Here is a 17,441-nt window from a genome sequence, read left to right as displayed (position 1 = left end):
ATAAGTCCTCTATCATACAGTCTCTGACCACCAGTCTCACAGCTCTCACACTCATCACTCAAGGTTCTGCTTCCGTGAATATTCTGATTGTAAAAACCTGGGCTAAAAGAAATAATTTATGTTAAAAAGCTGTTTTATTAGGTTTTGATATTCTAACCAACTGAATCCCTGACTATTTTAACTATTCATAAACTAATATGTACTTAAACAACTAAAGGAAAAGTGGTTAAAGTAATTCTACTAGTTAAAGTATTTTAATGTAAATGTTTTTTCTATAATGAGTAAGTACAGACATTTGAGCAATATTTAACCTATTTGAGCAATATAGCCTAACCCCACATATCTAATGATGTAAGGCTGGGTTGGAAGATAACTTTTTGAATATATTTGCACATGCTCGCGAAAGTATCTATTGTGTGCAGCAGTAAGTATTCTTTTGCTTGTCACTGTGGTGGAGACTGTATATGGCATGTTGTGACTATGTGTGCATTCCCTAAATACCTAGATAACTTTAAACCTAGGTTAAAAAAAACAATAGCCAATGTCCTAGCCTTCCTCATCAAATTGCAATTGCAAAAAAGGAACTACAAACTTCAGATGCAGAACAGTGGGCTCCTTTGGCTTGGGGTTAAGTAGTTTTTACATCTTGTGGTGTTCTAGGAGAGCAGTAGAAAGTAATTCACAGGCCTGGGCATAGAGAACAGGGAAGATGTGCTGAATAGGATATTCAGAATAGATTGCAGAAGGTCTTTATTCTCTATGGCTCGGCCCAGCGCATGAACAACTAATGATATGCAATGTAAATATCGCCCACTTTGTGCAGACCATGTTAGTGAGAAAACCAACTTGTTCTATGCTTAGTCCAATAGCGGGACATGGGGTATTCTTCTTTTTTCTAAAGCCCAAACTTTCTCTTTTCATTTTGATAGAGTATGGAATGGTTAAAATCCTTGTTGGAATATCCGTCCAAAGTAGGGAAATGCCCTTATAGAAGGTTGTTACTGGAACAAGTTTTCATACTGGAAGATTTTCCCCCTGTTCCTGTTTTATCCAAAACAACCAACATTGTGACTTTAGAAATACTTTAAGTGTTACAAAGCTGTTTAATGTTCCTTCATAGCAGCAAGCAGATATGGGACATTTTGTTCTGCCTCCAAAGACAGTATAGTTGTGACAGAACAAGGTACTGTACATAATACATCTGAAATATTTAGAATGATAAACTGACAGTATAAATGGACAGGTCTCTACCTTCAGATTAGCTTTATGGATTAGCATTTATCTTATTATACACAGTCCAGATTTAAATCCATTTTATTTATATGATAATCTAATCATAATTATGTGTCTTGCTTTCTGCATCTACTGGAACTAAAGTCTAAACATGAATGCCTCTGTTTTCCAAAATAGGCGATTTCTATGAATCCCAGGACCTGCATCCCACTGCAATGTGTGTTTTATATAATGTCCCTTATCACAAGTTTCTCAGTTGCACTTTTTTGAGAGAAGCCAATAGAGACCATCTGAAATATGAAGTAATTATACACATTTTAGGGAGTAGTCACTGTTAGTCAAACAGATTTTAACTTCTGCTGCCTACATACCAAGTAGCAATGTCACTATTCATTTAGTAGTAATCAGTGTTACCCTATCTTCATTTTATATAAAGAATTATTGCAGTGTTCTGTCACTAAGCATATTTCCCACCCCAAATATACAAATTTGTAGACACCATTAGGCACTCAATCTCATTTTTGTTGTCAAAGGCACTGGGAGGTGGAAGTTCCGTGCCTGATGTCAATTCTGTGCTTCAGGTTCCTATGGCAAGAAAAAAATAAAAAGTAAATCAAATGTATGTAAGATAATACATTCAACATTCCAGACAAACTTAACTTTTTTATTTTTCATTTCTTTATCTTGAATAAGTTTATGCACAGTTAAAGGAATGACAAATCAGAAGAACTGGATAGATAAGTACGATATTTACATAAATAAGATAGATACAATTACACATTATAAGAAAGAAAAGACAGACATTGAAAACAAATCCTTCTGTAGCTGAATCGACTGATGGAGGAAGGGACAAATTTTCTTATACACTGGGATTAATCTGGGCATAGAACATAGTATCAAAAACTTAATTCCAAATGGGTTAAGAAAATTGTGTCAAAAAACACTAATTCCCAAATGGGTTAAGGGGTTTATGTCCCTCTATGTATCATAAACCCAAAACTGAAACAAAAATGGTAAAAAACAAACAAACAAAGTCTATCGAGACATTATTTGGTATAAAAGCACCTGCCTCGTCACACCTGTGAACAACAAAAATATATATTTATATATATATATTTTTATATTTACATATTGCCTTTACTGCTTCCATTTTTTCATCCTGATAAACATACTTCATAGTATCTTGTTACGAGAAATATCAGTAGATAGTTTGCCTGGATGGGAAAATGAAATGGTTCCCACCAGGATTGTGTGAATTTTGTATATCCTACGAATACATGAGCAGCCACTGCAATGTGTAATGGCTTCTGCAGTATCTCCAATGTTAGTCATCTTTTTTGACATATAGTTAGAATATACTTTTCTAGACATTACTTTTATTTGTTAACATTTTTGATTTTATAAAAACTCACACTATTCATGAGATGTTGTTTAAGGGCACCCTTGCTAGAGGGCCAAAAGTACTTACATTTATGACTGCATTTTTTGGCTATCACTGAAATTTCTAAAACCTTAGAAAAATATGTAAACTTCGACACAAGATTCCTGACTGAAGACAGGAAGACATTTTAAACCTTAAATGGTTTGTTACCTATTTAAAGATATTGTACATACCCCCTTTTGTAAGAGCCAACCCATTCACTTGATAGGGTTTAGTAAATAATTTTGAATAAGGGATAGGAAGTCCTATCTCTTAGATCACAAACTTTTACATTTTCCTTTGAATTCTATCGTTCTCTATGCAAAAGTGATTGGTTTATATTTACAAAATGGATGGTGCACAACACCTTTACAAAAAGTAGAAAGCCGCTATATCTGTTCTACTGCAGAGGGACAATAATAAAAAGAAAAGGGCGCACCAACCTTGCGCATTACCTCAATAAAATATATTCCAAGATAAAAACAGCAATAAATTTACTCACAAATGTAAATTAAGTAAACGCATGTCATAGCTGGTGAAATCACCTGCCTGAAGGTGTAATCAAGTCCATCGGTACTGCCGGAAGACCCTCTTCCTCAGAGCCAGGGTAGTGAACTACATTCACTACCCTGGCTCTGAAGAAAAGGGTTCGCCCTTGAAATGCGTCAGCCACTTTTGGACACCTTAGGCAGTCCATTCCAGTTGCTATGACATGCATTTACTTAATTTACATTTGCGAGTATATTTATTGCTGTTTTTATCTTGGAATATATTTTATTGAGGTAATGTGCTAGGTCATGCACCCTTTTCTTTTTATTGTTGTTTTTCAGTCTGAGGATATCCATTGTCCTGAGAGGGCAGCAGGACTATTGGTGCTAAGAAGGGATTTTGCACAGTGTACCCCTGGGTTAACCACTGCTAGCGCAGGAGAATGTTTGTTTGTTAATATCTTGTCTACTGCACAAGAGGGATTATGAAGTCTGAGGTTTAATTATGCAATCAAAATGATTTAATCTTTATTTTTTTCTAAATTGCTTGACCTTTGCTTACTTCAGTTAGAGTGTTGTAACCTGAACATTCAACCAGGAATTAAATTGTGAAAAATTGCAAGTATTCCAGGAAATACCTGTGAAGGTACTATGTTTTTTGGGGGGCATTAATCACCAACATTTTGAGGACACACAGGAGCCTTTATCAAAATGCAGAACTCTATGGGGGAATTTACTAAAACTGGTGAACACAGAATATGGTGCAGCTGTGCATAGTAGCCAATTTCAGTAAATCTTTCCCATGTCTTTAAAATAATGTGACATACCAAGTAAATTTCATATTAACAGAACATTCCTGGAGTGCTGGCAATTCTCTGCAGTTTGGCACTCATCTGCATTACCTCAATGTATTGCCTGAGAACCCATCATACCAAAGGAGGTATTGTGTGCAGAATGGTTCCGAATTGCATTAAACAGGAAATGGATATTCTTGCTTTCTTTCAACCTCATGATGATTTCTCTGTATTTTTGCTTGTTAAATATATATTGTTTCAGAATGCATGACACATCAAAATTTTTTTGATGAAATTAAAATGCTGTCTTGTTTTTCAAGACTACTAATATAGAGAATTGCACAGTACTGTGGATGAATATGTAAGCCAAATGTTGGCCATCTTACTGCACCCAACAGTAACTCCAGAGTTTGGAGATAGATGTCCTCTTGTTTCACTGACCACTGCACAATGAGTGGATTACTACTGAAGTAGGAATTCCCTGCCTTCACTTGTTCTAGTTCATCAGGATTATTAAGATGCAGCTTTGTTAGCTCACCATCCTTGTAGACAGGACTGGGAGACATAAAAACAAGAACTGTATCATATTTTCCATCATTTGCTAATTTTCATTTTTGTTTTGTTGTGGACAAGTGAATAGGAGGAATTAGTAATCTTCTGATTCCCAAGATGTTAGGTTGATGTTGCTTGAACTATCCCTTATTTCAAACAGGTTAGCAGCCTCGGTCAACTGGATAAAAAAGTCAAGCTGCATTCAGATAGGAATTTGCCTTTTGCAGCCAATGGCTGTACATAGTCAATTTACCAGCCAATCTGGTGCCTAAGATCAAAGCCACTACCAAGTCAGATGTTGCAGCTTTCTCCCCAAATAGGAGACACTAGTTCATGATCGGTGTATAATTTTATTCCCTTCCCCCATCCCTGCATTGCCCTGCTATCCTACCCCACCATTTTTACACTGGAGCTTTATATTATTTCAGAGAAAAGACCCATTTTTCCCTGGTCTCCGTCTTTCCCAGGGGCCCGTAGAAACCGTCTACAGTTTCCTGGTGCTCTTGGAATCCGGATTCTACCTGGGATTTGAGCAGTGGGAGGACCCCGTCGGAGCATGTTGCTCTCCGAGAGATGTCCCTCCTTTGTCTGTATCTCAGTAATTCTCATGGTCTTGACAGCGTGGTATACACTGGCTGTTCCCAATGTGTTGGGCTATGTGATGGAGCCACACTAGGAGGATCAGAGATTGCAGTGTAAAGTGGACGCTGAGGAGGGCCCATATAGGAGAATGCTGAATAGAGGCCAGTGGCTTGACTTGAATGGCTGTAATATGAACTTGATGGTTGGTGGTCTGAGTAGTCAAACTGTGGCCTGGAGATAGAAGGAAATGCTGAACCATAGTGAGGCAGCCCCAGCGAGGTGTATGTCAGCTGTGATGTTGAAGGCTGCTCGGTGTAATGGCTTGTAGTTGAGCTTTCTGTTTTCACTTGAGCCTTTGAATCTGCCACAGTTGAAGCATGTTGCTTTGCAAGAGCCCAGGCAGAGGGACCAGCAGCCAGAGCTCCACTGAGACCATAACTGGAGGTGTAACCTCCAATGTGACTTGTATGTGCAGCATGACCATTGGGTGGAAGGTACTGGTCAAACTCATTGACATCAAATGTCTCCATGTTGGACATGACATCATGGCTTATTTCCCCAATATCTACATTGCCAAAATCAATGTGGGGTTTTCCTCCTTCTGCCAGAGATCGGGAGCCATCCCTCTTGCCCTCAGATTTTCCTGTCTGAAGTTCTGTTTTTGGTGTTGTTGGAGGAGTGGGAGGACCATGACTTTGACCTAAAATAATAAAAAAAATATGTTTTTGGTTACTTGGCCAATAAATAACATAGCCAGAATTAAAAGTGAAAAAATCAATACAAAAACCTTATGGCAAAAAAAAAGACAAGAACATTCATTTACTGCTCATTTTAAAATGTTCAGACATGGTAGATTGCAAGTTACATTACCTGCTGAGTGCTCTGAATTCCCATCAGACATAGGGGAGCCATGTCTATGGTCCAGGTGTGAGTTTTTGTAGTGAGCCTGTATGGAGGCAGCACCTCCTTCAGCTTCTGAGGATCCATCCCCCTCTCCTGATGTGGGCTTTCCATTCTTCCTTCTACGAGGCTGGTACTTATAATCTGGATGGTCCTTCTTATGTTGCATTCTCAGTCTTTCTGCTTCTTCTATGAAGGGTCTCTTGTCATTCTCATTTAGTAACCTGTAGAGAAAAATAGCATTAATGGTTGTCAAAGAGTGTATGGAAGTGTAAGAATCTGGTGAAAGGGCAATGCAATAACATTTTTATTCCTAAAGTTGTTTGAGTTTACTAGAGTTTACTGACAGTTATGCTGATCCAAAGGCTTAAGAACTTCTGAATCACTAACTCAGACCAAACATGCATATCAAGAATTCCTAGTTTCCTCTAATTTCACCAGATTCATGCTTGGATTGGGGCCAAGGGCAGCTAGGCAACTAACATTTTCATATGGAGGGCAGCAATGCTATACTGTTCTCATATCAGGATTTCTATAACATAAGGATATAGCTACTAGCACCAATGCAGTCCTTGAGGTCCTACCGCTAATTTTAATCAGGAAGAGTTACAAATGAATTCTTACTGTGCCTATATTACAACTGACACAATTTTTTTGGTAAATGACACACATAACTGAGTTCTGTACTTCTTTGGTGAATATGTGTTATGCAGAATTAGTTTAAATTCCATACCTCCAAAGCTTGCCCAATGTCTTGCTTAGCTCTGCATTGTGGAGATGTGGGTACTGGTCGGCCAACTTTCGCCGGGCAGCCTGTGCCCATACCATGAAAGCATTCATAGGTCTCTTCACATGAGGTTTGGACTTATTTCCACCATTGACCCTAACTGGCATAGGAACTAATGTCCAATCATAACCGCTCAACACCTGGGAGACAGCTTCACGAATGCAGACAGGGAATCTTTCATCCTCAGAATCATGCTCTTTTTTCACTTTTCCTTCTTCATCATCATCTGGGCCAGAGTGGGAATGAGATGCCAAAGGTTCAGGTGTTAAGGAGGGATCCTCAGAACCAACAGGGCTCATCTCAACCTCGGACAGACTCTGATCGTCACTCATGATGTGCCTCTTTCCTGGAAACTGGAATAGTCAATCATAACATTGTTACATTGTTTGCCTTTGCCATTGTTTTTTAGATGGCATACAACAATATAAAATAGTTTCTAAAGCACATAAAATATATCTATTTTTCTTTCTTATCATTTACACAACAGGATAAAATTTACACAAGCCAAAACTCTACCAAGTTTCCATCAACAATGTTTACAAAATAATAAAGGACAGTCCCTAAATTCTGTGTAAGCCTGGCTCCTGTCCTGGTCACATATGAGAAGAATATTTCTTAAGAATGTATAATCGATCATCTCAGCATGTAACAGTTCACGTAATTTATCATATCAGCCTATAACAATTCAAACACAGAAGACATTAAAATGTATGTTATTTAATCTTATTAGGAGCTTATACAGTACCAAACATATATTTGAGAATTGCAAAGACACTTTTTGGTACAGTAGTCAGGTAGTCAGATCCCTGAAAAATATATTTTTCAGTGATTTCAGCACAGGCACCATGGTTAAAACTCACCTATATTAATAATCTCCAAATAAAATTACAAAGGGCATTGTCCAAGATTTTCCCAGTGTTCAGTATAAGATTATTTCTTAACCATAATCCCTAAATATAATGTTATTAGTAGCTGCATGCAGCCCAATTAATGCGAAGTTAGCAAAAGCCATGCAAATCCTTTCCTAAATAGAAAATCTAAGCAGAGTAGAAAGATTTAATTAACAAAGTAATTGTATATTTCCGTTCTTTTACAACATGCAAACATATAAACATATGCCTTTTAATTACTGCTCTGTTTATTTTGTTATTGTTAGAGATTAATTGTTTAACACATTTCTAGACTGAAAATGTATACTGTATGACCAAATTTTGAGTTAAATAACTTTTTATTCAAAGGATTTTCGAGGTACGGACAATACCAATGGAACATGCCACACAAATAGGCATGGTACATTGAATTACCGAATCTTAAGGTTTCTACCAACCAACCTTGGTGAACCAGCATTCATCAGTCAGAGTTTTGTATAGGTTTTAGTTTTTGACTAGTTTTAGATAAGCCATGCTAACCTGTTGTGTGGAACAATAGAATGGCTTTAGCGAATATAGCATTTATAGTAGAAAAATTCCAGTAGTCTATCGAGAGAGAGAGAAAGAATTAATTTTATTTTTTTAGCTAACTGATCTAGCTCAATGTTTTTCTTTGTTATAATAATGACAAAATAATTTTGACTCTGCAGTGTTTTAGCATCATTGCCCAAACAGAAATGTCAAAATAACATGCTGCATTTATATTAATGATGTAGTAGTGACCAGCCTACAAAATCAGTGCAGATGTCTCACTCGGTAAAGCTAAGTGATTTACTTCATTAATGTCATATTAGAAATGTTTTACAACACTTCCAAATCATATCATAATTTAGGAATAACACAAAGAATATGGATATTTAAAGTGGACATATAACAAAAAAGTGAGGGAGAAGTAACTCTAATCAAACAAGGTTTGTTCAGTCCTAAATTAAAAAGTTGATTTTCTCTGTAATATCTAAGATGACAGATAAATAGTGCAGGCATATACTCCAAGGCCTCGTACATTTAATATAGCGCATTGTTTAGAAGAATTAAAAATACATGTATGTCCTAAAACAAGAATATACATGCAGCATCCTGTCAGACCACAAAAGTAATGCCAAATCCATCCAAAACTCATGTAGTCAATCTATGCAATACCTGTGTTTTCAACAGCTCACATAAAAATGATTTTTTTTTTTTTTTAGAATAAATCACTTATAAACACAATGCAATAATACCTTTTCAATACATATTTGTATTTCTAGTAAATAAACCTTCAGTGAAAATAAATTTCAGTGCTTTGATGAAAGGAACTGATTATTCATTGAATTTACTTATATGATATTATGTGTTTCAAGCAAACATATAGGCAGCAAACAAATTTAACTGTACAAAATATATTTTGAATGCCTGTTTCCAGAAGGAGGGAAGAAACTTATACTCATATATAATAATATATATAAAATATACGGAAACAAACTATATATATATATATATATATATATATATATATATATATATATATATATATATATATATATATATTTTTTTTTTTTTTTTTTTTTTTCGTTTACAGGGAAGGAAGAATGTAGCCTTGGGCAAAAGAAGCAGGATAAAGCAAAGTTCCAGTTTTGTCAAAGAAAGAAATTTAGAGGATAAAGATGGAAACGGAATAAAAAAGAAAAAAAAAAATACAAACTACACATAGTTCCAATAATACTAGAAGTAAATTACATTTGGGACTACAAAATGTAAATTATAGTAAAATTACATTAATAATAACTTGATGAAGAATAAAAAGTTAGTGATCAGATTTAGTAAATTAGACAAAGCTGGCTGAAATATAGATAATCAAGTGGATGAAAGAAATAACTAAGTTTAAAAAGGCAAAGGATCTTTCTTAATAATGAAGTAAACAGTTTCATAAATATATAGAAATAATGTCAGCAAAGTAAATATCATTCAAATACAGCAAAACTAATCAAGCATATCATTTAAATACATTAAGGTAAGCATAAGTAACAACTCTGAAGCAAGCTGTGATTTAAAAACATATATGGTGGTTTAATGAGAGAGTAGAAAATGTGTTTAAAGGAGAGAGAGGTGAGAGGCAGGAAAAGTAGGAATGCAAAACGTACCTACTGAGTCTTGGTGGTAGGAGGTGTACTGGCTCGATGCTGTGTCAGTAATAGAGGCTCTGTTCTCCTATCTGAATGATGCTCTGTTCGCTGCCCTGATCACTTCTTCTCATGCATTTAAGGCAAAGATTTTCTCAAACAGTCCTTGGCCTTTCTAATTGGCTGCCACCAATGAAGGGGTGGAGACTAAGAGCGAGATGTACCTTTTCTGCCAAGAAAATGAAAACAAAAAATATGAGATTCTCCACTTTTTTAAGCAAGCATTACAATTTCTCGCATTGCTTTTTCTTGTGAAAAAATGTGTTAAATGTTAATGATGTCAGGGCTTGTTATGGTGACAGATATAGTAAACAGTGTTTCTGAGACAATATGTATGCTGATTTTAATAAAATCAATACACCTATGTCTGACCTAATGTATATTTTGGTAATATATAAAAGTTGTTCTCTAAATATCTATGAATATATACTGTGGTAGTCCATTACCTTACCTAAGAGCAAAATTCAAGCCAATGGTCAGGCTGGTAGCAGCACAGTGATATGCAATGTACTGCCACTGCACGTCAGCTGAACTGTATCCACAACTAATCCAGAGTTACAGCTTTCACAACAGGTCTTTATTCACTTCTAATCCAAACCTGATTCACTAATCCACAGATCTTATTCTCTGCCTTGGCACTACGCACTATGTATTACAAAAACAAAACCTGTATATAAACATGAAAAGCTTAGAGACGTTTTACACTGTTATGGGCCATCAAAATATTTGCCCACTAACTCCGATGTGTACCACTATTCCCTGGCTGCAACAGATTTATGCTAAATAAACCTTCCAAATGTTGCAGTTCTCCTTGTCTATTTACCTATATTTATTTTGGGTTTCTCAGACAGTGTCAGGCCAGAGCAGTATACTCTTTGACTGCAGATGTGTGATGTGTCTGTGTAGGTATGTTATGTAGGAGGAGAAAGCAGACAGAGGATGTCATGCATAGCCTTAGGGTCCCATGTCCTCGTAGGAACAGTAACCAATTGTTGATGCTCTTGTGTTAGAAAAAAAGAACTTTAACTGGCAACTGTCTTCCCAGGTGAGCTAAATAATAAAGTCACATGTATACATAAACTACTAACAACTACTTCTACAAAATGTCATTGTCCCAAAGCTCAGTAAGACAGGAGAAAGGGGGTAAATACAGTTATATTTTAGGTAAGAACAGAAAAAAAAAAAACAGGCTCAACAAAACTGATTGTTCTGACAACCCACTTGTTGTCACATTGACTGTGACTGTGAGAACCCTTCATTAAATTAAAAACCTCCTGTAATTACAAAAGACTTTTACAGCAAAGAAAAAGCTTAGTAAGATGAAATGTCAGCTTTCGCTTATTTTTGAATTGCAACCATTGGCATCCAATCAGTCTGTCCTGATTTACTGCCACTACATCACACTGACATTACTGACACGTTTGCCTGACAGTTTGCTGAACATTTTGCAGGGACTTTGGTTTAAATATAGGAGGTGTGCCTAGATAATTTTGTAGATTTTGCTTATTTTGATTTCCAGCAGCTCTGCACTGTTCTTCATCCCTCAAGTACCTGAGCTCCCTCCCTCCCCCTTTCAGAGACAACGCAGGCTTTTGTCCTAAGGGCAGGCCGCTTGCATATAGACCTTCCATTGTCCTGCCTTATTGGCGAAGCTAGGGCTAGGCCAAAAGCCTGCACAATGAAATCTTACATACAGTAAAAAGGGGACATTAAAAAAACTCTCCACAATAACTCTTGTGTTTAAAAAAAGGAGCAATGAAAGTTTGATAAGGGATACACAGGCCCCCCTCCTCTTCCTCTCCTCCCTCCCCGAGATTGAAAACACTGAATATCTTTCTAGGCCTGGCTCATGGGTCTTTTTTTTCTTGATTTTCGGCTTGTCTTTGTGTGTACGCTCTTTGTTCGTTCCAGGTGAACCGAAATCATGTGATATGAAAGGGGGACAGAGCTGCTTATTATAAAGAGTTTTTGGGCTCTGCCGAAGGCTGTCAGTGAGAAGATGCAGTCTTGGGGGAAACAGCTATCTGCCTGCAGGGTCCAGGTCTTCTGCCATCTAATGGCCCCTTGTACATAGGGCATCTCTACATCTGGATGGGATGAGCCCTTTTAATCCTATGCCATATGTCTTGTAGGATATGCATCTTGTCAGATATGGAGACCCTGTTGAACCTTTGGAAGGATTGTGGAGTATGGTTTGTCTGATGGAATTTATCTCGTTAATGCAGTCTATTGGGATAGAAGTGACCTGGCACCTGGATTGTATGGGAACGAAGCATCATTCATTTCTCAAATTTTTTGTGCATTGGATATATACCTTTACAAGTCAGGTTGTGTTCATATTCAGGATCAGAAAAGGTGGACAGTCTACATACAAGAAATTTTATTTATTGGACTCCAACAGGCTGAGACAGGTGAAAAGGCATCCATCTTTTCTAGAGCAACAATGCAGTAGGGGGTGGGTTGGCTGAAAAGTACTTCTCTCTTCAAATGAACCTGGTTGGTTCACATTATTCAGACTGCTAAAATGGGCTCCATAATCTAAGCGGTTTTCAAAGACCCTGCATGTCACCACTATGGGAGGAGCTTTGCAACTCAGATTTGCAGGAGTTTATAAGTTTTGTGTGCATTTATTAGTGCTTTCATTTTATCAGCTTTGCCTGAGAGTTGGTTATAACACTTTTCAGTTGTAAGAATGTATGGCAAATGTACTAATGTAATTTAAGGTGAAATCTCCAAGAGCTTAAGCTATAAGAAACATAGAAGTATGGGTAAAAAAAGGCTATGCATTGCCTGTAACAGCCAATGAGTTTTTATTTTCTCACTTCTGCAAGCAAAATGGTGACTGGAATTGATTGGTTGCTATATGTTCTCTTGATTTCTTTCATACAGTTCCAGTGGTGTTCATTTACTAAAAGTTCAGAAAAAATCCACTATGTGCAAGGGTAGTTAAAAAAAAAACTGTTTTTTTTTGCTTGCACAAGATAGGCAAATGGAAATTAACACAGCACAGTCTTATTCACTAAGCTAAATGAACAATGATGTTACAAAGTGAACATAACAAATCAATTCAAATTAAGTCAGTTCTTCTGTTTATAACTGAATGACACCTTAAAGTGTAGGCCAGCATACATTAGCTGCAATTAACATAATCTGAATCAGGTTCACAGGATCCTTCAAATTGACTGCTAGTTTTAAGCTAGACAGAAAAAAAAAAACAAAGACTTGTTGCCCCTTTTTGATAGTACATCAGTTGGGATGTTAAGATACGGTCAATAGATGTTAATACAGAGAACTTATATCATTTAGTTATCTCCCTACTGAATATCTTGGCAGTATTGTTTATGGAGATGACAGTCTATAATCTTGTTCCATTAAATCAGTCTGTGATCAAAGGTATATCCTTTATGGACCGCAGAGCTCCCAAACGTTTAGTGCACCTGCTTTGTAACCTTTTCAATGCCAGGATACATCTCATATTACCGCAGTATGTCGTTTATTGAAATCTGAATTAAGTGAATAACTAAGGCTGGTGTCAAATGAGTGCCTTTTGTATTGTTTGTTTTAATGATAACAAATGTTTTTACATATATTATGCAAAGTATATGTTAGCATACTGTTGCATGACCACGCCAAGTGCTGGTTCACACAGGGGCGACTTGTCAGGCGACCTAGCCGCCTGACAAGTCGCGTCCCGTTCTGTACTACGGAACCATTCTAATAGGAGCGACGCAAGTCGCTCCGACTTAGAAAAAGGTTCCTGTAGTATTTTTGGGGCGACTTCAGGCGACTTGCATTGACTTCTATACAGAAGTCGTTTTGCGAGTCGCCGCTGAAGTCGTGTGCAAGTCGTGTCGCCCCTGTGTGAACCGGCACTAAAAGATTACCAGCCTTAAAATGTTGCATGCAACAAGCATTTCTCATATGAAAAGCTTTTCTATTTCAATGAAAAAATTATAATGAACATTTGTGTAATAGTGCCAGGTTAAAAAAAGGATATGAATAAAACATTTACTCATAGTACTCAAAGTGTAAAAAGTGCTCACCTGACAGCAACATCATACAAAACACATACGCCTGAATATTGCTACTCTCAAACATAATTAATTACACATATATGCTACCATGTAATGCATTTCATAGGTGACATTATCAGAGGCATTGTGAGTGATCACAAGCAAATTATTGACACAGCTGTGCAAAGTACTTAGTTGCATATCATTGTGATCGAAAATAGGAAAAAGGATACGGCTGTAGATATCAGATATAAATGTGAATGCAGAGCCTTGCTTATCCAGTTACAGAAATTTTACATACAATTTTCCAACATAGATTATTTTATCTCATACTTTTGTGTCCCAAGACGTAATTTCTACATTACATAGGTGATTTTAAATAATGTAATGTAATGTAATGTAATTCCTGCCCATCACAATTCATCTTTCACTTTTTTGTTTCTATGCACATCAACATGCACATCAATTGTTTTATTACATCATATTGATTCTGTCCAACTATCAAACACACATGTCATAATCTCAGCTGGCAAAAAGTAAGTCAATGACGATCGGTTGTTTATCGGTTGTGTCCAAATGCCATGCTAATGCTCAATACATAATTTCACCTTGTTCTTTAAAATAATTTCACCTTTCTAATGTTAGTAAAGGGACACAGTCATTACCTTTTTTACTTAAAGCCTAAACTATTTCTTTATAATATTTTCTATCACTGTCCTTTCCTGTCATGTGACCTTTTTTAAAAGCTGAGGAAATCCGCCTTTTACCAAAGAAAGTGTAAAACATTTTAAAAGAGCTTCAAAATATAAATGGCCTTATATTACAATACAATAAAACACTTCTACTTAATAAGATCATAGTATAATGCACATTCTTATACATACTGTCAGATGAGACCCCTGTGATTATTAGACAAGGGGACTGGACATAGAGGAATTATTTAAATCAAAAATATAAGACTGTAAAATGTGTGTAGCCTTGTAATTATTTGCAGACAGGAATTTCTGATTTTCCTATTTACATGTTTAGTTTTTTGAATGAAATTTCAAAACATATTTGTGAAAAAAAAAATGGTGAAAATGTTGTTCAAATGTACACAAATGCGTTATACAAGGGGTGAATTGGAATGTGAGGGAACATCTCTTTTATTAAAAAAAAAAAACAACCATATCTAAGAAAAATCAAGACACTTGTGTGACCAGATTAGGAGTTGCAATAAATGCTTGAAGGGGTTGTTTTCCCCCAAAAAACTTTCTATGATATGGATAGATCCTAACTATATAGGTAAATCTCTGATTCTGCAACGAATGCTGTTGGTAAAACCTAAATACATGCATACCATTGTACCTCATTATTTGTTAACTGCGCATATGATTATCCAGCACAAGAGAAATATAGTAGAGTCACACTTTACCCATGTCACCTGTATGAATCTGCCCACATGGATTAAATTCATCAAAGAAACAAGAAGTTTGCTTACTGTTGTCTGCTACTTGGTGCATACATTTTTATTTACAAGCATGGTTAATTACAGTAATAATCTCACCATTTATTGTTTACTGATCATATAGCTTGGGGCAGAAACTAGCTGCAGACACTAGAAGACCTCAGAAGTTCAGTTGCTGCAGATAGTCACATGGGGTGTTTATAGCGGATGTTTATAGGCAGCATTGAGCATATGGAATGTTACAGCAAGTTAAAGAAGCTATAACTGCAATTATTTGAAGTGTATTGCAGTAAATGGTGTCAACAAACAGCTAATATGTGAAGCAGTATGTATTCCAATCGGCAATCCACAATATTATCCCTCAAAATTAGGATTTATGCTGCATACATAAGAAAATCTGTTTAAATCCAGATTTCATGGCCATTCATGAAATAGACTTCCTGTGCAATGCATTCTTACCATGGATAAATGGATTATGGTTAGGGGAGCAGACATCCGTTAAGTAAGTTGGACTTAGTTTTGTTTTGAAATGCAAGATACCAGTAGGTATTTGTACCATATATAAATCATTAAGTTTCTATATACTAGTCAAGCAGATTGCAGCTAACAATATCATATCATATCAGCTGTACAGAGCCACTGGATTGTGGGAGTTGGTCGTTAAGCATAAGAAACCTGTAAAGAGAGAACTATTAGGACTGCCATTACTGGCCTTATTCTAAAGCTCTCCATATACTTTGTATTGTGGTTGAACAAAGTTCTACCAACAATTATGTAGTTTGGCAGCCCACTTAACTTGATATGAACAATTGCATTGTTTAGGGGAGAATCCTACTACATTTCTTGATAGATCTAAAAGATTGCATGATGTATGACAAGACAAGTGATTGTAAAGACAGAAGGTTTTTTTTATCCTAATGCATTCTATGCATTAAAGATTCTAACTTAAAGTGTTTGTTACCTCAACACTTCATATCCCTGATCTGTGCCTGCTGTACAATTTACCTCGTATGAGAAAGTATCCCGTTCTCTTTGTATTGCTTCCTTTGTGTGCAATCCCTGGTGTTCCTGATAGTCCCCTTACTTTACTATTAAGAACTAACCACACCAAGCAAGAGAACACACCATGATCAGTTCTCTAGCTATGCTGGGAACTCAGTGTACTCTCCGCCAATGATCAGACTTGTCCTGACACCAACCCACGCTGCACCGCTACTCAGTGTGCTGCTGTGTCTCCTTCCCCTAGCTCTTATGCAGCTGAGAAGAGAGGGAATGTGATATTTTTGTTTTAAAAAAGGGAAAAAAGGTTGTTTTTTTTACTTTTTATATCTATACAAAAAATGTTTTGCCTTTCATTTCTGTTTTAAACTGAATGGGTGATCATTTACAATCACTTTAAGATGTAACATTTCATGTCCATTGAAACTAAATAATTAAATAGAAATCCTCATGCCCTTGTTAGTTTAAAAAACTCATTTTACATAGTAATAGTGATTTACACATAACTCTTTCGACACAGATAACAACATTGATTAGTGCAGTTATACAGTATATTAATTGACAAAATCAGCAAATACATTTCTAAATACATTTCTAAATACATCTTAGGACCCGATTTTGTATTACTATCAGACTCATTGAATACTCAGGTTTGGGATTAGGAGAGGGATGACTTTGCAGTATCTATGCTGACAGGAGGAGAGAGAAGAAGGAAGACTCATCACTGTCCTGCTGCTCCTTCATTTTGCCCATTTAGCAGGTGGATTTGCAGGGCTCTTGCAGTGGGGGTCATGGTGCTGCTTGTGCTGCCTTGGTTACAAACTGGTTGTGTAAAAATACAAAACATTATTTGGCAGGAACCCCTCCCCAATACAGTGCCTTGAAAAAAAGTATTCATACCCCTTGACGTTTTTCACATTTTGTCATGTTACAATCAAAAGCATAAATATATTTTATTGGGATTTTATGTGATAGACCAACACAAAGTGGCACATAATTGTGAAGTGGAAGGAAAATGATAAATGGTTTTCAAAATTTTTTACAAATAAATATGTGAAAATTGTGGTGTACATTGGTATTCAGCCCTTTGTAGAACCAGCTTTCGCTGCAATTACAGCTGCAAGTCTTTTTGGGGATG

General features: G+C 36.4%; 1 protein-coding gene across 3 annotated transcripts; it reads right to left on the bottom strand.

The window, feature by feature from the left end:
• Nucleotides 1-232: 232 nt before the first annotated feature.
• SOX10 (SRY-box transcription factor 10) lies at nt 233-16,422 on the bottom strand. 3 transcript variants are annotated; one of them, XR_012235268.1, is made up of 6 exons: nt 16,310-16,418; nt 9,806-10,013; nt 6,703-7,109; nt 5,940-6,193; nt 4,044-5,769; nt 233-1,818 (listed from the first exon to the last, which is right to left on the bottom strand). XR_012235268.1 is itself a non-coding variant. In XM_073592603.1 (5 exons), the coding sequence occupies exons 3-5, from the start codon at nt 7,086-7,088 to the stop codon at nt 5,093-5,095; spliced, it is 1,317 nt and encodes a 438-aa protein (XP_073448704.1). In that variant the 5' UTR covers nt 7,089-7,109; nt 9,810-10,013; nt 16,310-16,422; the 3' UTR covers nt 4,158-5,092. The 3 variants fall into 3 exon arrangements, 1 of the variants encoding a protein (XP_073448704.1); XR_012235269.1 differs by having other exon boundaries at nt 5,009-5,769; XM_073592603.1 differs by lacking the exon at nt 233-1,818 and having other exon boundaries at nt 4,158-5,769; nt 9,810-10,013; nt 16,310-16,422.
• Nucleotides 16,423-17,441: the final 1,019 nt, after the last annotated feature.

Source organism: Aquarana catesbeiana, linkage group LG07 (assembly GCF_042186555.1).
Source record: "Aquarana catesbeiana isolate 2022-GZ linkage group LG07, ASM4218655v1, whole genome shotgun sequence".
NCBI lineage: Eukaryota > Metazoa > Chordata > Amphibia > Anura > Ranidae > Aquarana > Aquarana catesbeiana.
Note: the sequence above shows the minus strand (reverse complement) of the source record. Positions and strands in the feature narration are given on the sequence as shown.

What these genes read in the sequence shown, in the direction of transcription:
- SOX10 (XM_073592603.1), bottom strand. Translation starts at nt 7,088, where the DNA reads ATGAGTGACGATCAGAGTCTGTCCGAGGTTGAGATGAGCCCTGTTGGT. An exon ending in ACATTGGGCAAGCTTTGGAG is followed by an intron (nt 6,194 to 6,702) that starts GTATGGAATTTA and finishes TTTTCTCTACAG; the next exon opens with GTTACTAAATGAGAATGACA. An exon ending in GAATTCAGAGCACTCAGCAG is followed by an intron (nt 5,770 to 5,939) that starts GTAATGTAACTT and finishes TTATTATTTTAG; the next exon opens with GTCAAAGTCATGGTCCTCCC.